Below are 21,140 nucleotides of genomic sequence, written 5' to 3'. Positions count from 1 at the left end.
GGCAGGAAGAATCATTTCATGAACACTCCCTCTAGGCCACAGAGACAGGATGGAAACACCCTCCAGAGTTCATTGCAGTCAGTGTAGCCTGGCCTGGATTCACCCTCAGAGGCTCCTTGAGCACAAGTATCAAGTGTGGCCTTTAGCAGATACCAAGAAAAACAGGCGGCCTCAGTCAGCCTCAAAGCGCCTGCCCAGTGCTCTGACGCTGTGCTTGGTGACGGCCACACTCCTCTGGCTCGAGAGCCCCAAGGGAAAAGGCTCTGAGTCGGCTGTATTTTGGTGTCTCCTCTTCCTCTCAATGCCTCCACGTGAGCCCCTGTTCTGTGGACGCTGGTGGAAGGCAGCTCCAACTTTCTCCACCACAGAGAAAGGCAAGTTCCTTGCCCTGGATCTGGGGGGAACCAACTTCCGGGTCCTCCTGGTAAAGATCAGAAGTGGACGGAGGTCGGTGCGAATGTACAACAAGATCTTCGCCATCCCCTTGGAGATCATGCAGGGCACCGGCGAGGAGGTGAGCGCCGGGCGGGGGAGTTCTGTGCCCGAGGGGCCAGCCTGCCACCCTGTGTCCCTGCTGGCCTGGCCTGACTGCCACTCTTTCCCTGCAGCTGTTTGACCACATTGTGCAGTGCATCGCTGACTTCCTGGACTACATGGGCCTCAAGGGAGCCCAGCTGCCCCTGGGCTTCACATTCTCATTTCCCTGCAGGCAGACGAGCATTGACAAGGTAAGTCAGCCCCTCAGGCTTACAGACAGCCCCATGGGCTTCTTTCTTCCACCAGGGAACCTCAGCATACCTCTGAGTCAACATTTATTTCCTGTTTTAAGGGTCTCAGGTTCAGGGCAGCTGGGGAAACATAATCAAGAACTTGATTATGTTTTCTACTAATATTTTCTATTCATTATGTTCCATTTTCACTGGTATTTTTTTGTTTTTTGTTTTAAAGATTTTTTTCATTTTTTTTTTTTTAAATAACTTCTATTCTCAATAGTGACACGGTCTCCTGACTGAGCCAGCCACGTGGCCCCACTGTTATTTTTTGGATTGAAGTTCACAAGAGATTTAGGGCAGTATACAGTAAAGGGGCACATGCGTAAGAGAGCTGTTAAATGGGAGGTTAAATCATATTATGGAGAGATGGAGAGAGGTGATGACCAGTTAAAGCCAGTTATAACTTTTAGGTAGTAATAATGCCTGTGAACTCCTGGGCGGCCAGTGTAAACAGGGAGACACGGTAGGCTGCAGGGTGTTATCTGTTGAATGAAAGCTTACCGGTGCATCAGAAGTGTATTTTCTTCCTGATATTAGAATCGGAGAAAGAATTTATCACACAAACACTTACTTAGTTGACAATGAAGGACATCACGGATAACAGTTTTAATAAATCATTCATAATAATTTAGAAACGTGTATCACCAAGGCTTTCTTGGAATTCTGGGATCAAAACGCCATTCTCCGGGGGCGCCTGGGTGGCTCAGTGGGTTGAGCGACTGACTTCAGCTCAGGTCATGATCTTGCGGTTCACAAGTTTGAGTCCTGTGTTGGGCTCTGTGCTGACGGCTCGGAGCCTGGAGCCTGCTTCGGATTCTGTGTCTCCCTCTCTCTCTGCCCTCCCCCGCTCATGCTCTGTCTCTCTTTCTCTCTCTCTCTCAAAAATAAATAAACATTAAAAAAAAAAAAACACCCAAAAACCCCATTCACCAACTCATGGAGAGGGAGCACGTGTGCTCCCTGACAGGCTTACTTACAGGGCTGGCGGAGAGGAGAGCACCACTTTTGAATTTATGGGGAGAAGTCTGGTCAACACAAGTCAACCAGAGAGCTCATGACAATGATAATAAGAATGACACCAAAGATTTGTTAAGATTTCATCTAATCCACTCAACGTCCCCATGATGTACATACTATTTTTGTTTTGTTTTGTGCCATTTCTTTAATTGTAGTAAAATAGATATAACACAAAATTGACCACTTTAACCACTTTTAAGTGTGCGGTTCTGTGGCATTAAGTACATTCGCGTTGTCATGAAACCATCACCGCTATCCATCTTCCAAACTTTTTTATCTCCCCAAACTGAAACTCTATACCCATTAAGTAATAATTCCCCAGTTACCCCTCCCCCAGTCCCTCCTAACATCTAGTCTACTTCCTGTCTCTATGAGCTGGACTATTTCGGGCACCCCATCTAAGTGGAATCATACTGTATTCGTCTGTTTGTGACTGGCTTATTCCACTTAGCTATAATGTCCTCGAGATTCATACATGTTGTAGCACGTGTCACAATTTCCATCCTTTTTTAAACTCAGTGATAGCTCATTGTATGTATGCATACTATTTTTAATCACCTTGTTGTGGTTAGGAAAATCAGAAGCATAGAGAGGTAGGTGACTTGTCCAAATTGCCACATCTATAAACACTGGTGATACTGGCCTGAGAGCCCAGGCTCTTACACTTCACCCTTGGGGAGACCAGGACCTGGAACCATGTCGTTGAACCATTTTGGTTAAAATGCACAGCACACCTACATCTATATAATTAAAACCAAAAAATGAAGAAACAGTATTCTTACTGTATGCGTTACACTCCATTTTCTATCCTATTTCATTTCTCATATGAGAAAGTTGAGCCATCCAGGCCTCATCTGATTGGTCAGTACAAAATCAAACTGAGGCAGAGCTCTTCGGGGCTCTGAGAACAACGTGGAAACATGCACGTCAGCAGCACCTTCCCACCCGAATTATTCAGAGAATGAGGAGAGAGGGGTTCAAGAGGTTGTGTTATCTGGTAATATGGCTGACTCTCTTAAAATTAAAAATGCCAGAATGCTAAGGCCGGAAGACCCATTTCTCAAGATTCTATTTCTCAAACATGTGCCAAGAAGGAATGAACAAGGATGTTCACTCCTTTTTAATAACGAAACATTAGGAATAATTCAAATGGCAATGGAGGATGACTAAGTAAACTACAGCCTATCAGTCATATGGACTTAATTACTTGATTTTTATTTAACAGGCACACACACAGTGCTTGCTCTGTGGTGGACTATGCTCTGAGTGCTTCACAGATATTACCTACCTAACTGGGAGGCAGCAGAGCACAATAGTTAAGAGCATGGGTGTGGAACCACGTTGGATCTTGGCTTCTCCACTTACTGACTGTGTGACCTTAGGCAAATTACTTAACCTCTCTGGTTTCCTCATTTGAAAAATGGAGATAAAAATAGTACTTATTCTATAGGTATTTTTTATTTCTGTGCAATTATATTTGAGGAATATTCTGCTCAGGGAAGGAATGTGGGACATCTGTATTAACTGACCTGGAAAGTCAGTTATCTCTCAGATTGGGGGGATGGAAAGTTAAGGGGGACTTTGTCCTTATCAGTAACACTCTAATTTTTCTACAAAGGCAACACATTGCTGTATGACTGCTGCCATTAAAAATTAAAACACTGGGGTGCCTAGGTGGCTCAGTTGGTTGAGCATCCAACTCTTGATTTCAGCTTAGGTCGTGATCTCACGGTTCACGGGTTCGAGTCCTACATCAGGCTCTGTTCTGGCAGCGCAGAGCCTGCTTCAGATTCTCTCTCTCCCTCTCTCTCTGCCCCTCCTCTGCTCATACTCTCTTTCTCTCATAAATAAATAAATAAATAAATAAATAAATAAATAAATAGTGAATGAATGAATGAATCAGTCAATCACCGATGGGGAAGGCAGCCACATGCAGCTGTCCAAAGTCCTGAATGGTCCATGAGCACCAAGACACAGCCGCTCCTCCTGACCCAGGACACTTGGCCTCTCAGCCTCTCGGAAGTTCTGACAAGTTCATGGATACACAATTAAGAGGCAGGAGGAGACCAACTGATAGCTGGGAGCAAATCCACTGATGGCTGGGGAGAAAAAAGAAAGATTTCTAAAAAATAGTATTTTTTTGTAACTGCAACTAATAAGAAAGAGCAATTTTTTTTTTCAAATCTCTAGTGAATCTCTAGTGTTCTATGTACATCCACCAGGAAAGGAACAAGGGAGCCCAGCTTCCCAGGCGCCCCATGTGTGTGTGGTTTTTAAAAGAATACTAGTATAATTCAGCATCTGTATTTGTTTAACATATGTTTACTTTACAGTGTATGGTGAACATTTTTCTCTAACATTCAATGTTCTCTTACAGCATGATTTTTTATGACTGTTTAACATTTCCTATATCGATGTACAAGATAATAGATGTATATTGTAATGATAGGATGCCTCTAGTTTTTCACTGTGGAACCATGCTTTGATGGACATTTTGTAGCATTTATCTTTAGTCACATCTTTAAAAAATTTTTTTTATGTTTATTCATTTTTGAAAGACAGAGAGACAGAGCACAAGCAGGGGTGGGGCGGAGAGAGAGGGGGACACAGAATCCGAAGCAGGCCCCAGGCTCTGAGCTGTCAGCACAGAGCCCGACGTGGGTCTTGAACTCACGAACTGTGAGATCATGACCTGAGGCGAAGCCCGACGCTCAACCCACTGAGCCACCCAGGTGCCCCTTTAATCACATCTTAATCGGTCCTTGGTTAAATTAGAAATAGAATCCCTATGATCCAGGCCTTTGTTCTGTGAGGTCATGGCCAGGGAACAGGAGTTGACCCCTGATAAATACAAGCTGCTACAGTTGTTCCCCTTGGCAGTGGACCTTGTCTGCGCATCATGCTCTGGGCCCCGTGATAGGCTGCAGAGATGGAGTGGTCAAAAGCACATGGTTTGGACTAGTAGCCGACCACAGCACTTCGAATCTATTGGATGTTGAGATTGTGCAGTGGTCCCAGCAAACTATTATTGCTGAAATGAACTTCTTCTTCTTTCCTTCAGGGAACACTCATTGAGTGGACCAAAGGCTTCAAGGCCACTGACTGTGAAGGGGAAGATGTGGTGGACATGCTTAGGGAAGCCATCAAGAGGAGAAATGTATGTTATGGTGTTAAGGCTCATGTCTCACCTTGCCCCTTCTCCCTGGTCCCTTTACTCTGCCATCCTATGCCGAGCCCTGTGACTCCAGCCTCTGCTGCTCCCCCCCACCCCCCCACCTTGAGCTGATGTGGCCCTCCTGAGCCTGTTTGGCTTGTACATCCTACTTACAATATGGCTGCTTCCTTTGTAGGAGTTTGACCTGGACATAGTTGCGATCGTGAATGACACAGTGGGGACCATGATGACCTGTGGACATGAAGATCCTAATTGTGAGATTGGCCTGATTGCAGGTAAGTGGTCAGGCATGTCCCATTAGCCTACTCTCATCATCTCATCTTTTGGTGGTTTCCTTTTATTTATTTAATTTTTTTAAATGTTTCTTTATTTTTGAGAGAGAGAGAGCATAAGCAGGGGAGAGAAGGAGAGAAGGAGACAGACAATCTGAAGTAGGCTCCAGGCTCTGAGCTGTCAGTGCAGAGCCCGATGAGGACTCTGTGAGATCTCTGTGAGATCATGACCTGAACCAAAGTCAGATGCTTAACCAACTGAGCCACCCGGGACTTCCTGGTGGCTTCCTTTTAACATAGGGAAGTACATGGGGACCATTTTTCCATTACATAGCGAGTCTAAAGCCAGCTTTGACCAAGGCAGAGATGAAGTTAAGATTAGGATTCCAGATCTCCTACTTTCTAAATCTTTACTTAATATCTTTCTCCTTAAGGGTCCTAAGCCAATGTTGCCCTTTTGTTGAGGAAGGAGAATGGCATAGAAAGAAATGATTTTCAATATAGGGCGTTGAGGCAAATTATCCTGGGTGGAAAGAGACCATAGTTGGATCATGTGGGCCTAGGGCTGAAGGAACTAGATTTTCATGCGGCTCCAATGTACATCTCCTTTGTTATCTGACCTCTTCTGGCTGTCAGGGTGCACAGGGTGGGGAAGAGTTGGAAAGAAGAAGAGAGGTATAAGAGAAGAGAAGGGAGTGGCCTGGCATATAATATAGGTATTTTAGGGACCTTTGGGAGAAGTCCAGCAGTGATTAAGCAGAAGGGTGGATTTCAAGGGGATGACTCCAACTGGCAAAGGGAAGGGGTTTAAACAGATGAAGATGGAGATGATAGGCATCAAGTGACAGGCACAGGTTACTAATGACAGAATCCGGGAAAGTTGTTCCAGTTGGTTGTCTGGACTCCCTGAATGTGAACAGTGGCTAGAACAAGGAGAGGGGGTAGAGTGAGATGCCTTCAATGCCAGCCAAGAGTTTCATCTCCCAGAAACTCTTAACCATTTTGTGACTGTGGGCGGGTTACTCCTTCTGTCTGGACTTGAGTTTCCTCATCTGTGGGAGGGGTCAGGCTAGAATTAGGAGGACAAAGAGGTGAGACTTGCTTGATTGAATATAGTCGCTGCCTGGGCTGTTGCTCGGAGAATAGTTCTGAGACCACGTCATGAGCAAAGGAGAAAGAAGGTGGCCTATGGATGCCAATGTTTACTTTTCTAAGACTAGATAATTCCTCATGGTCCCTTCTAGCTCTGGCTGCTAACTGTGACTACTTGGGAGCTCACTTTGTGTGCCTATAGCTTACAGTGATGATGAGGAAGAGGATGATGATGTGATGTGATGATGACGGTGATGAGGAGGAGGAGGATGGTGTTATCTCAGGGACCCCTTTCCTGGATGCTTACTATGTGGAGGAAGCTTATGAACACCATCTCATTTTTTCCTTTATAACAAATCTATAAGGCAGGTGTTATTTCCTTTTTACAGATGAAGAAATTGGACCCCTAAAAGATGAGATACTTGTCTATGGTCGCCTAGTGATGAGTGTTAAGCTGGAACTCATACCCAGTCGTATCTGACTCCAAGCCTAAATTCCCATCCACTGTGCTCCTCTGCTTCTTTAGGACTTGGTGATGTCTTTTGAAGACTAAAGTCCCTTCATGATTCCTTCTAGGAACAGGCAGCAACATGTGCTACATGGAGGAGATGAAGAACATCGAGCTGGTGGAAGGAGACGAAGGGAAGATGTGCATTAACACCGAGTGGGGAGGGTTTGGAGATAATGGCTGCATAGATGACATCCGGACGCAATATGACGAGAAGGTGGATGAGGGGTCTTTGAACCCTGGCAAACAGAGGTGAGGAGGGCAGATGTGTGTATTTATGCATGTTGTGCTGTGTACGACATTACCAGCTCTGGGGGAGGGTACTATGTTCATATCATAGACAGTACAGCTTTGTATTTTTATTACAACTCTCCATCAGAGGTCAGTGAAGTGTCTTACTAGAACAAAAACAAAACACAGGGCAAGTTCCCAACAGGTGGAAAGGAGAGGTACCTTTTTCTAATTACCATAAGGTGACATAAGGTCTAGTGGTGGCTTTGGAAGTGATTCAGAGATGGTTACAAAGTCCATTCACCACGGGCCAAGTGTCACAGAGCAGGGGAATGCTGACTTAGTAGGCCCTCTCAGGGTGGGCTTCTAGTAAATCCAGTTTAGGGGTCAACATCCTCAGCCTTTCAAGAGCTGGCTGCCACTCTGGTGACTTCTGTTGCAGTTGGGGGTGGGGGTGGGGCAGCAAGTGATGGATGGGAGTACTGGTTCTTAGTCATGATGTCATGTCCCACCATGGGTCACAATCACTTGTGAGGTATGTTCCAGTTACCAGTCATACTAAAAATGCTGAAAGCAATGAATGATTCTTTAAAAAAAAATAGAGTACATTTTCACTTGTGTTCTCATTGAGCTTCTTGATTAAGAGAGAAAGCGGCGGGTAGAATAGAGGTAACATGCTAGGAATTGATAATTAACCCAGGCCCATCCGTGGCAGCAGGTGTTGGCAAACTTTTTCTGTGAAGGACCAGATTGTAAATGTTTTACTATCAGGCCATATGGTGTTTGTCACAATGAAACTCAGTATCTTAATATATACAATAAGATGAAAATATAGATTTATCATGATGATGATATCCACGTGGAGAAGTTGAACAGATAGGACATGTAATGAGATACCTGGGCCACAGATGCCTTGGTAACTAGGGAGCTGAGAACACTGTACAGGAAGATGCTTGGGCAAGGCCAAGACCAGCCTTAATGGTCCTGGTCTTCCTTTGGCACTAGTCTCTGTAGCTGAGAGGAAGGTGAGTTGTGGTCAGCCCAGCTGAACCAGGGGTTGATCCAAAAAGAAGGAACCTTGTCTCTGAATCCCAAGTTGGGGCATTTGAGTATCATGGCTCTTCTGAAGGGGCAAGTTCCTTCTGACTCAGTTTTGTGTCTGAATCCACCGGAGGCTGACATTTTTAGAGTGAGAGTTTGAGGGGGCAACACATTTGAATTTGCCTTGCTGTCACCATTATTTGTCTAAGTCTTGGTTTCTTAGACTGATGAGGTCCCAAGCAGTTAAGTGAGTACAAGTCCAGCACGTAAGTCTCAGGTATACTCAGCTTTCCACTTGACCCTGCAGGAAGTGGCTATCTAGCTCCACATCACTGTTATTAATACTGTTGCAGATGCCTGTGCAGTGTCTGGTCAGTGCCTGTTGGTTACAGAGCCCCCTTTCCTCTTGTTCCTTCCATTATGGAGTTCATAGCCTGGTAGAAAGGGGGAGGAGAGCCAATATTTTTAAAGAACCCCGGGTGTGTGCAGTTTATTATTTCATGGAGAGAATCTCTAGTGAATCTCTAGATTTCTCCAAATACAAAGCCAAGGGGAATCTAGTAGACCAGATTTACAATACAAAGCCAAGGAGAACGGGCTTTGGGACCTGGCAAGGGACTCACTTTTTGCTCAGTGCCTGCTCTGCGCCAGATGCTGGCCTCCCAATACTCTTGTGGGACCAGGAGTTTGCTCCCTGTTTTATAGATGATGGCTTACAGTGCTTGCTCAGGTCGTACGGTTAGTATGTGGGAGAGCTGGGGCCTGGCTTCTTCCTGGTCAACATGGCTCCAAAGACTGGCTTTCTCACATCATGCAGACTTCTGCATTGCATTTCTCTGGATCTACAGCCCACTCCGAACCACTCCAAACCAGGCAGTTGTTGGATGCCAATGGGCATACCTTCCATACCCAGACCCGTGGTCCTTTTGTGAACCACTCACCAGTGCTGATTTTCCTGCTCTTACCAATCTTATCTCTATTCTCCAAACAGATATGAGAAAATGACCAGTGGGATGTACCTGGGGGAGATTGTGCGGCAGATCCTGATTGACCTCACCAAGCACGGTCTCCTTTTCCGTGGGCAGATTTCAGAGCGTCTCCGGACCAGGGGCATCTTTGAAACCAAGTTCCTGTCCCAGATTGAAAGGTGATGTGTGAGCAGGTTCACCTGATTGGTGTGAGAGTCACTGATTGGGATGTGCTGCTGTCATGCTGGGGTCCAGCAGGCTTGAGATTTAAAAATAAAAATAGTAAGGGCCTGGCTGGGCAAGGGGTTTCCTCCTAGAGCTGCTCTGTCTCTCCAGCTGCATCAGGACCACAGGACACAACTGAAGGGCCAGCTGCGTGCCTGGGCCCTGAGGTTCCTAAACTGTTACACAGGACTTAGCTTAGGCTGAAAAATGATCCTCTCTTGTTCCTAAAAAGATGATGTGTCCATAATATGAAAGAAAACTCTTTAAAAAAAAATCACCTATATGCTCATGACCAAATATAGCTGTTTTGATTTTTACATGTTCCCTTTCAAATTTTTAAAAGTGTGTAAACATATTTGCATAATTGCAATCATACTACACATATCATTCTGTATATTGTTTATTCAGTGATTGTACAGGACAATTGTCAGTTATAATTCTGGTTTCTATTTTATGATTTATTATGAAAAGTTCTTTTTGCATTTTTAAAAAAAACATTTATTTATTTAGTTTTGAGAGACAGAGACAGAGCACGAGCGGGGGAGGGGCAGGGAGAGAAGGAGACACAGAATTGGAAGCAGGCTCCAGGCTGTCAGCACAGAGTCCACGCGGGGCCCAAACTCGTGAATGGCAAGGTAATGCTCTGAGCCGAAGTCAGACACTCACTGACTGAGCCACCCAGATGCCCCTGAAAAGTTTTAAACATAGAAGAATAGAGGGAATGGTAAAATGAACTGACTGTTTGCATCCCCACCTTCAATAATCATCAACTCATGACCAAACTTGGTTCATTGATATATTCCTGCTTTTCCCACCCCTAAACTGGATGAATTTGAAACAAATCTCACATTTAAAAAAAAATTTTTTTTTAACGTTTATTCATTTTTGAGAGACAGAGAGAGACAGAGCGTGAGCGGGGGAAAGGCAGAGAGAGGGGGAGACACAGAATCCAAAGTGGGCTCCAGGCTCAAAGTCCCGATGTGGGGCTGGAACCCATGAGCCGCGAGATCATGACCTGAACCGAAGCTGGACGCTTAACCGACTGAGCCATCCAGGCACCCCAAAACAAATCTCACATTTTATGTGAGTTTATCTATAACTGTTTAAAAACTTTTTTAATTTTATTTTTTATTTTTTAAAATTTACATCCAAATTAGTTAGCATGTAGTGCAACAATGATTTCAGGAGTAGATTCCTTAATGCCCCTTACTCATTTAGCCCATCCCCCCTCCCACAACCCCTCCAGCAACCCTCAGTTTGTTCTCCCTATTTATGAGTCTCTTCTGTTTTGTCCCTCTCCCTGTTTTTATATTCTTTTTGTTTCTCTTCCCTTATGTTCATCTGTTTTGTCTCTTAAAGTCCTCATATGAGTGAAGTCATATGATTTTTGTCTTTCTCTGACTAACTAATTTCACTTAGCATAATACCCTCCAGTTCCATCCATGTAGTTGCAAATGGCAAGATTTCATTCTTTTTGATTGCCGAGTAATACTCCATTGTGTGTGTGTGTGTGTGTGTGTGTGTGTGTGTGTGTGTGTATACCACATTTTCTTTGTTCATTCATCCATTGAGGGACATTTGAGCTCTTTCCATACTTTGGCTATTGTTGATAGTGCTGCTATAAACATGGGAGTTATTTAAAAAAAATTTTAATGTTTATCTATTATTGAGAGACAGGGTATGAGTGGGGGAGGGATAGAGAGAGAGCTAGACACAGAATCTGAAGCAGGATCCAGGTTCTGAGCTGTCAGCACAGAGCCACACAAGGGGACTTGAACTCATGAACCGCAAGATCATGACCTGAGCCGAAGTTGGACACTTAGCCAACTGAGCCACCCAGGTGCCCCTATAATTATTTTAAAATATGTTTATAAAATATTAGTTCTTTAAAAAAAAACATAACCACATTACCATCACCACACTTAAAATAGCTAATGATAAACCTTAAACTCAAAATATCCTGCCAATGTTTCTATTTTCCAAATTGCCTAAAAATAATGGTTTTTACAGTGCATTTGTTTGCATCAATATCCAAACAAGGTCCAGACAGGTCATTTGATATATATAAGAATCTTTTTAATATATAAACTTCTCTTGTTTCCCCTTGGAATATATTGGATGAAGAAACTTATTTTTCCTAGAAGTTTCCTGTGTTCTAGATTTTGCTGGTTATAGCATTTAGGATTTTCTTCTCTCTTATATTTTCTACAATTTCATAGTTAGACCTAGATGCATGGTTAGATTCAGTGTTGAGTTTTGGACAAGAATGTTTCAGAAGTGGCATTGAGTTGTCTCTCTTTTGTTTACTTTTATTTTTTTTTAAGTTTACTTATTTTGAGAGAAAGAGAGTGGGAACAGGGGAGGGGGAGAGGGAGAGGGAGAGAGAGAGAATCCCAAGCAGGCTCCATGCGGTCAGCACCAAGCCCAATGCAGGATGTGAAATCGTGACCTCAGCCGAAATCAACAGTTGGATGCTTAACTGAATGAGCCACCTAGACACTACTGTCTGTCTTTTATGATGTAAGTAGTCACTGGTGCTTATTGCCAAGATCTGTGATTTCACTTGAGATTGTAAAATGATGGGAAGTTAATGCTAATACTCCTGCAATTTTTATCTGGAATACTTCTAGAGACTTCCCCATCTCAAGTCTTTGGTGTAATTATCATTTAAAATGGCTGCATAATGTTACATTAGATTGCTATACTATAATTTACTAAACTCTCCCTTTAGTATAAGATGTCTAGCTTATAATTTATGGATTTCCGCAGTTCTGAGTAACACCATAATTATTCTTTTTGTGTAATCATTTGCAGCTCACAAATTATTTCCTCAGGAGTAGAAGTATCTGGTTAAAAGAAGCATTTCCCTGTGGACACACTTCTGAAAAGGTGGTTCCATTTTCCACCACCACCAGTTATGTACAAATGTGTCAATGTCACTGCTTTTTTTTTTTTTTTCTCCCTACCAGCGCCGTTCTTGTCAAGAGGCTTTGTATTTGGAATTTCTTTCAATTTGCATTCATTCATGTAATTTCCCTGGTCTGCATGGCCAGATGCCAGCAAGCCACAAATCACTTTGGGAAAAACAGAAAACTCTTTAGAAGTGAAAGCAGTGTACTTAGAGAAATCAGATGGACTGTTGTAGGGCCGTTCTTGCTGTCTAAGGAGATGGTGGTGGAATCAGCACCAGCAGCAGCAGCAGCAATTTTGTGTTTCAGAAGTTGTGATAAGCAGATATCCAGCATCCCTTTTTGTCTGCTCTTCAACCTATTAGATTCAAAAGTGCAAGTTAAAAGTCATCACTGTTGATGACCAGAGCGATCCTCTTTTGCTGTGGGGAAAAATGATTTCTTCCTCATGTGCAAGAGATAAGCACATTGACTATCTTTGCTGTGTGTGTGTGTGTGTGTGTGTGTGTGTGTGTGTGTCCTGAATACAAAGGAAGATGTTCTTGGACAAGAGTAAGTTAGCAGGACCTATATGCCTCCAGAAATATTTGCTTCTGCCACACAAAAGGTGTCTGCTTTGGATGCTTTGGTTTCCTATTTCTAGTTATTTTATTTGTTTTTAAACTTCATGGTATAAAAAGAAAATCACATCCAATCTGGTACCAGTTGGGAATGGTAGGTGCTATGCTGTCTGTGGTCCATTTCAAAGCACGTTGTCCAATGGATGCAACAGCGATTCTTGGGTTGTGGGGAGTGTCTTAGGCTTATAGTCTCAGAGTCTGAGTTTAAGATTGCTTGTGGTGTGTGACCTGAGGCAAGTTGCTTCACCTTTCTGGACAATTCCTTTCCTTATAAAAAATAAGTACTCTACTGCTTAACTCCAAGGATTGCTCTGAGGATTGAGCGGGGGAATGTAGACGAAAGAAGAAGCAGGTGGGGGCACCTGGGTGGCTCAGTCGGTTAAGCGTCCTGACTCTTGGTTTTGGCTCAGGACATGATCTCACAGCTTCGTGGGTTTGAGCCCCACATTGGGCTCTGTGCTTGGGATTCCCTCTCTCTCCTTTCTCTCTGCCCCTCCTCCACTTACACTATTTCTGTCTCTCTCAAAATAAATAAATAAACTTAAAAAAAAAATAAAACAGAAAGAACAAGGTAAACTATGAAGGCTGGGACTGTGGAAAGAATTTCAGGTTTTATTTTTTTACAGACTTAAAAAAAAATCCCCTTTTTTTCTTCCTATACACATATTGCTCACTCAAAAGTAAAAGCAAGAAAATAAGAACCTTCTGGTAATCCTACCAGCAACCGAATAGATTTTCTTCTGCTTTTTTTTTCTATGCAAGGATGCACATTCATGAAAACCAAGATCATATGGCACATAGTATTTTATAATCTATTTTTTCACTTAATGTGTCATGAATACTTGCCATAGCATTAAATAGTCTCATGCAAATTCATCTCTAAGGTTTACAAAGGATTCTCTTATCTGGCTGTGCCACCATTTACCTGCTGAACCCACTATACAGCCGTATAGATTCTTTCTCAGTTCTCTCTTTTTTTTTTTTTCTCAGTTCTCTCTTGATAACATTCTTCTTCTCTAAGTATTCCCTGAGGCAGTCAAGGATATAATTTCACATTGTTTAGCTTGGGAGTCAGAGCTCTGTAAGTTCACCATGAGAGAATCAGGGTCTAGACTCAAGGCCAGCCTGTCCCCGCGATGGGTGCTTTGCACGTGCATACATGCTCGTGGTCCCACGTGCAGATTCCTGCTCACAAAGGTGCTGATGGTACATTGTATATTAATTTTTTCACTTGTGCACTGAATATACACAGCCCTATGCTGGCTACTACTGAGAATATAGTCTTACCCTCAAGGACATGTAGTCTAGTTGGGAAGAGAAAGCAGGAAATCAGAAAAAGTTAAATAGAAGGAAAGCTAGCTTCTCATCAAACAGCAGGGCAGCAGGAGCTGGCGTGCTCAGTGGGAGAGTTTAGACGTGGTGTGAGAAACTGTGTGCTACGCTTTATTTTGTAAAGATGATGGGACTTCCTGGGGGCGGCAGACTTTCTTGAGTCTCAGCTTCTGTGGCATTCTGCTCTAACTTAGCCATTTCTTGGATCATTTTCTCCTCCCTCTGCCTAGGGCATCTGGGACGGGGGGCTGTGAGCCATGTGGAGCAGGTTCCGGGGCCCCCGAAGCAGGTCCTGACATCCCGCTCTGCTTGTCTGCAGCGATCGGCTGGCCCTCCTCCAGGTCAGGAGGATCCTGCAGCAGCTTGGCCTGGACAGCACGTGTGAGGACAGCATTGTGGTGAAGGAGGTGTGCGGAGCTGTGTCCCGGCGGGCAGCCCAGCTCTATGGCGCTGGCCTGGCAGCCATCGTGGAGAAGAGGAGGGAAGACCAGGGGCTTGAGAACCTGAAGGTCACCGTGGGTGTGGATGGCACCCTGTACAAGCTGCACCCTCAGTAAGTGCCCCAGAGAGGTGGGGATGGGAGGGTGCTGAAGCTGAAAGTGGACCCCATGGCTCTAGCAGACAAGGTGTGAGCCCTTGTGGCTCTGTGTCTTAGTGGTAGGATGTGGGAGTACTCACCATCCTCTCTGAACCCCCTGATCTCCACCAGTAAAAGGCAGGTAGTAATAATCTCTGCCTCATAGGGCCACATGAGGATTGAGTTCCTACATGTACTTGACACAGTGCTCCACAAATACAAGCCATTATTACTAACATATTCTCACCTGACCTCACAGGGAAGTGACGAGAACTGAGTGTTTTGTACAGCATAGAGCGTTTGCCAAGTATGAACTGGTTATAACTTTCTTAGCTCAGAGGCAGTGCACAGAAGGATTGAGAGCCCCATCAGGAAATGTAGGTTTGAATCCTGGCTCCACCACTTAGAAGCTGGAAGGCTGAGGGTCAGTTTCTCACCCTCTTTGAGCCTCAGTTCTTAATCTGTAAAATGACAACAAAAATCTTACCTACCTCATAAGTGGTTGTGAGAATTAAGTTAAAAATTTTTTGATGTTTACTTATTTTTGAGGGAAAGAGAGGACGCAAGTCAGGGAGGGACAGAGAGAGAGGGAGACACAGAATCCAAAGCAGACTCCAGGGCCCGAGCTGGCAGCACAGAGTCTGACTCGGGGCTCAAACCCATGAACCACGAGATCATGACCTGAGCCAAAGTCGGACGCTTAACTGACTGAGCCACGTAGGTGCCCCGAGGATTAAGTTAAACAGTATCTGTAGAGTGCATGGCACATCACAAAAAGGTCAATGATGAAAGCTATTGTTTTCATTTAATGTTTAACATTTTGTTTTGGTGAAAATGAAAAGTATTAACAAGCTTATAAAAGTTTCCAATCATACTGAAATATATACATGAACATACTATTATTGTAACCCCTGATCCTTAGCCCCTCCTATGGTGATGACTAATTCTCCAAAATCACCGCCTAGTATCTTTTCTTGTTTCCCCCCTTGCAATCGCTTACTTTTGATGTGGTTCCTGCGAGCCTCTTCTCCCTTGAACCAAGACTTGACCAAGGGACAAAAACCACATGATCATTTCAACAGGTGCAGAGAAAGCATTTGATAAAATACAATACCTTTCATGATAAAAGCACTCAACAAACTAGAGCTAAAGGGACTCCACCTGATGAAGCATCTATGAAAAACCCACAATTGACTTCATACGTACTGGTGAAAGACTGGATGCTTTGCCCTTATAATCAGAAACAAGACAAGGGTGCCTACTCTTGTCACTGCTGTTCAACATTGTCCTGCTTTGGCACTGCCTCCAGATGGTTGCATGGTTTTTGTCTCTCAGTCCAGACGTGATTCAAGCAGAGGCTTGTCAGACCAGACCAAACATATGTGACTTCAAAGGGAAAATCAAGGGCAAGTCTAGCCAGGGCAACTAATCAAGAAAAAGGAAATAAAAAGTATCCATATTGGAAAGGCAAAAAGGAAACTATCTTTGTCTGTAGATGACATGATTTTGTATACAGAAAACCCTTAATAATCTACAAAAAACTATTGGAACTGTTAAACAAGTTCAGCAAGATTTCAGGATGCAAGATCAATACACAAAATCAATTGCATTTCTATGCATTAGCAATGAACAATCTGAAAATGAAATTAAGAACACAATTCCACTTACAACACAATCAAAAAGAATAAAATAATTAGCAATAAATGTCACAAAAGGAATGTAAGATTTGTACATTGAGAAGTAGAAAACATTGTTGAGATAAAACAAAGAAGGCCTAAATAGAATGACAGCCTATGTTAATGGACTTAATATTGTTAAGGTAGCATTGCTTCACGAACTGATCTTCACATTCGACACAATCATGATCAAAATCCCAGGAGACTTCTTTGCAGAAATCAACAAGTTGATCCTAAAATTCATACGGAAATGCAAGGAACTTAGACTAGTTAGAATTTGGAGAACTCACAATTCTCTATTTGAAATTTACAATAAAACTACAGTCTCAAAACAATGTGGTACTGACGTAAGGATAAACATAGAGATCATCGGACTAGAATTGAGAGCTCAGAAATAAACCCCTACATTTATGGTCAGGGGATTTTAAACAAGAAGGTGAAGACCTTTTAATGGGAAAAGAATATTTTTTCCAGAAAATGGTGGAACAACTGGATATCCACCTGCAAAAAAAATGAGGTTGGATTCGTACCTCATCCCATTTACAAAGATCAACTTAAAATGGATCAAAGACCTGAGTTTAAGAGATCAAACTATTAAGCTCTTAAGAGAAAACATAGGTATAAATCTTTGTGACCTTGGATTAAGCAATGATTTCTTAAATATGACATCAAAAGCATAGGTAACAGAAGAAAAAATAGGTAAACTGGACTTTATAAAAATTAAAAATTTCTGTGCATCAAAGAATACGACAGAGTGAAAGGCAACCTAGAGAATGATGGAAAATATTAGCAAATCATATATCTGATGTAGGATTTCTGCCTAGAAAATAGAAAGAACAATTACAACTCAACAATTAAAAAGACAAATAACCCCATCAACAAATGGGCAAAGGATCTAAATAGGCATCTCTCCAAAGATGTGTAAGTGGCAAATAAGCATGTGGAAAGATGCTCAGTATCGTTAGTCACTGGAGAAATGCAAACCAAAACCATGAGGTACCATTTCACACTCATTAGGATGGCTATAATAAAAAAAGAGTGACACTAACAAGTGTTGATGAGGATATGGCAAAATTGGAGACCTCATACATTGCTGGTGGGAAACAGTTTGGGAGTTACTGAAAAAGATAGACATAGAGTTACCATATGACCCAGCAATTCCATTCCGAGGTGTATCCAAGAGAACTGAAAACATGTTCACACAAAAACTTGTTGATGATGTTCATAGCAGAACTATTCATGATAACCAAAGGGGGAAACAGTCCAAATGTCCACCAAGCAATGAGTGGATAAACAAGATGTAGTGTATCTGTACAATGGACTAGTACTCATAAAAAGGAGTGAAGTACTGACACATGCTATAACTCTGACCAACCTTGAAAAATATCGTGTTAATTGAAAGAAGCCAGACACAAAAGGCCACTTACTATACGATTCCATTATATGAAATGTCCAGAATAAGCAAATCTATAGAGATAGAAAGTAGGGGGGCACCTGGGGGTTGGTGTGAATGGGGAGTGACTATTAATGGGCATGGAGTTTCTTTTTTAGGATGATGAAAATGTTCTGGAATTAGATAGTGGTGCTGGTTGCATAACTTTGTGAATACGCTAAGAAACACTGAATTGTATGCTTAAAGAAATGAAAGAAGAAGAAAGAAAAGAAAAAAGAAAGAAAGAAAAAAGAAAGAAAGAAAGAAAGGAAAGAAGAGAAAGAAAGAAAGAAAGACTTGATTGACCTGTGACCACTAAACCATTTCTCCTTTCTTCTGGAAAGTTGGGAGCTAACCACCCTGCTGTGCCTTCAAGAAGACCTCAAACTTTCTCCTACTACATAACCAGTAGGGCCCCAGGGAGCATCAGCGGTTGGCCAGAGTCACCCACTGGCTGTGTGATGGAGTCGGGTTCAGAACCTGCTCTAGCATGCTGGCCCTCAGAGATGAACACCACTTGTACCGTTCATGGTAACACAGGATCACAGGACATGGGGCCTAGATGCCCAGGCCTCTGTTAAACATTCTTTGACCTCACAGACTGCCCTGGTAATTCAACTTACAAGATGTCCCCTCAAATGGATTTAATATATCAAAGGATAGTTGAGAGAGGCCAACTATGTGCTTTGGGGGAAAATCAATGGAGGGAGGGAAGGATGGATAGGTGAATGGATAAAGCAAGTAGGATAAAATTATAACTTTGTTGAGTGTAGGCAGAGGGTGTTCAGGCATTCAGCAAACTATTCTTTCAGCTCTATAGTAAGTTTGAAATTTTTCAAAATAAACATTTAGGGATTTTTGAACCAAAAAAAAAAAAAAAAAAAAAAAAAGAAAGAAAAAAAATGTGAGGTTGAGAACATGATAGGCCTGGTTCAAGTCCTAATATAACTTACTAGTTGTACAAGCTTAGAAAAATTTCTTAACTTCTGAGCATCAATTTTTTTTAATGTTGTGAAAATACTAATAAATGCTTTTAAACTGTTATTACACTTTGTATGTATATTCTGTATGTAAAACACCTAGAGTAGCCTCTGGCATTAATAGTTGCTCAACAAAAGGTTAAGATTAAAACAGCTATTTAGGAAGAGGTGTATGAAGCTGTTCTAGAGCCTTGAGAAGCAAGCTGGAAGGAACAAACTAGATTGGAATTATTCACAAATATGTTGATCCCTTATGTGAGTGCTGATGATGTTTCTCTCTCTCTCTTTTTTGTAGCTTTTCTCGGATATTGCAGGAAACCGTGAAAGAACTAGCTCCCTCGATGTGATGTGACACTCATGCTGTCAGAAGATGGGAGTGGAAAGGGAGCTGCTCTGATCACTGCTGTGGCCAAGAGGTTACAGCAGGCACAGAAGGAGAAATAGGGACTCCCTCAGGGTTGGGCCCCACATGCCTTGGATACTGACCAGCCTTTCCTCTGGCAGATGAGTCGGTCAGGGACCAACAGGCAAGCTTCTAGCTGACTTCACATTCTGGATGACCGGAAGAGAACCCCGGGTTCTCGGGTACTCTTAGCATTTTGTTACTCAGTGTTTTTTTTTTCAAGGGCATTAAATGATACCTGTCATTGGCACATTTGGGCCAAAGATGGGCCAACTTGTAAAATCAAAGCAGTTGGGCCCTGAGAGATCCCTTTTTAGCAAATTTTTCAGTTGAGGCCCAAGCTGCTAGTTCTCTATGGCTTTGGGTCCTGTGGCTGTTGGACTTGAAACATACATGCAATCTGCCCGTGAGGCCTGGCTGGCCGAGTCCCCCACTGGAATGCTTCAGCCATTGCTTATAGTAGATTGGGTCCTCACTTGTGGATGCACACTTGAGAAGGATAGGGTCTCATGTAATAAACTGGAAATCTAATCTAACTTGTCCTTAACTTGTCATGTTGACTTCAAACATGGAAAGAGAACAAAGACTTCGGAGTATCAGCTCCAGGATGAAGAAGGTTGATTTCCAGGCAGCCCTGTAGGAATCTTTTCATGCTTAAAGTGAGTAATGTCAGCAGCCTGTAGGATTGTGCTTCTCCATATGCGTGTGTGTTGGGAGGGTGCCATTTGGGGCACCCGTTTTCATTTTACATGTGGTTCGTGTTGCTGCTGTTGATAGTGTTTAAAGGACTGCTAGGTGTATGAAATACAGTAATGAATAAAGAATGTTGATTTCCCAAGATTCTTTGCATGAGGTATTAATGTTTCATTTGGGAGGCTTGCTTGCTGACTTCATGCTCTGCCGGTGGAATAAGGCACACGTAGAGTCAGAAGTTGCTGAGAGCATCTCTCTAGCCCAAACTTCTTACCAACAGGGGGAAATATATGGAATATCTTCCACAATATCTTTAGTAAATTATCCAAATGTCATTTGAATGAATACTTCCAGTGACTGGGCATTTATCACATGATCCTAAAGCTCTTGCTTTTGAACAGCTAAAGCTGACTGAAGGGCCTTTTGACTTCACTCTGACTTCTACCTCTCTAGAACTTGCCCCTCCCACAGGCCCACTAGTCTGCATTCTACCCTCCAGAACTAAGTGGAGATGGCCTGTCCCTGACCATTGCCCAAGTGGATGTCCTCTCTTTTTTCTCTCCTCTCTCTACCTCCCCTCTCCCCATTAATCTGAGCCACCTGTGACATTCTACCTTGTCACAGAGTTACCTGTAGGCATTTCTCATCTGGACTAGTAGATTGCAAGCTCTTGGTTAGATACGTTTTTGTAGTGCTGCAGGGAAGCCAGGACTATGCTGTTCTTACTAAATACTTACTAGATGGAGGCGTGATTGAAAAATGAAGTGTTCCAAGAAATTTTCCGTGGAAAAAGTAGAGGCCTTTATCATGGGCTACAGACTGAAAAGAATAATATTCCAGATCATCCAGGTTGATTTTGATGTATGTACTTAATTCCTAGTGATAACTGTCACCATTTGCTGAAGCAGGATGTTCAGACAGACAGAATGGAGGAGGCCGAAGGAGGGTAAGAGAGAGGCCAGCTGGAGCTGGGGACAGATGAAGGAGTTGAGGTTCCCTAGGAAATATTTTTTCACGCATTCAGTGAACACAGGTAGAGATACTGCTGTGGGTGGGACCTAGATTTACCAAAGTGAACTTATTTTTTGTATTTAAGGTTATACTTCTCGGAAGAGATGTTGTATGGATTCATTAAATTTATTTCTTTGTATTTGGATGTTATGCTTCTTCAGGAAATGTTTCACTTTATCAGATTTTGTCTTAACCCCAAACCTTG

General features: G+C 42.8%; 1 protein-coding gene across 1 annotated transcript in view; it reads left to right on the top strand.

The window, feature by feature from the left end:
• The window catches only part of HKDC1 (hexokinase domain containing 1), a 48,945-nt gene extending 28,876 nt beyond the window's left edge, over window positions 1-20,069 (top strand). Inside the window, 9 exon segments of the mRNA XM_030334164.1 lie at window positions 369-514; window positions 609-728; window positions 4,852-4,947; window positions 5,141-5,240; window positions 6,906-7,089; window positions 9,101-9,256; window positions 14,483-14,716; window positions 19,124-19,163; window positions 19,165-20,069. Of these exon segments, the coding sequence (XP_030190024.1) occupies window positions 369-514; window positions 609-728; window positions 4,852-4,947; window positions 5,141-5,240; window positions 6,906-7,089; window positions 9,101-9,256; window positions 14,483-14,716; window positions 19,124-19,163; window positions 19,165-19,272 (1,184 nt within the window). The 3' untranslated portion in view covers window positions 19,273-20,069.
• The last annotated feature ends 1,071 nt before the right edge of the window (window positions 20,070-21,140 follow it).

The sequence above is a fragment of the Lynx canadensis genome, chromosome D2 (assembly GCF_007474595.2).
Source record: "Lynx canadensis isolate LIC74 chromosome D2, mLynCan4.pri.v2, whole genome shotgun sequence".
Lineage (NCBI taxonomy): Eukaryota > Metazoa > Chordata > Mammalia > Carnivora > Felidae > Lynx > Lynx canadensis.
This window is presented reverse-complemented; position numbering and strand designations above follow the sequence as displayed.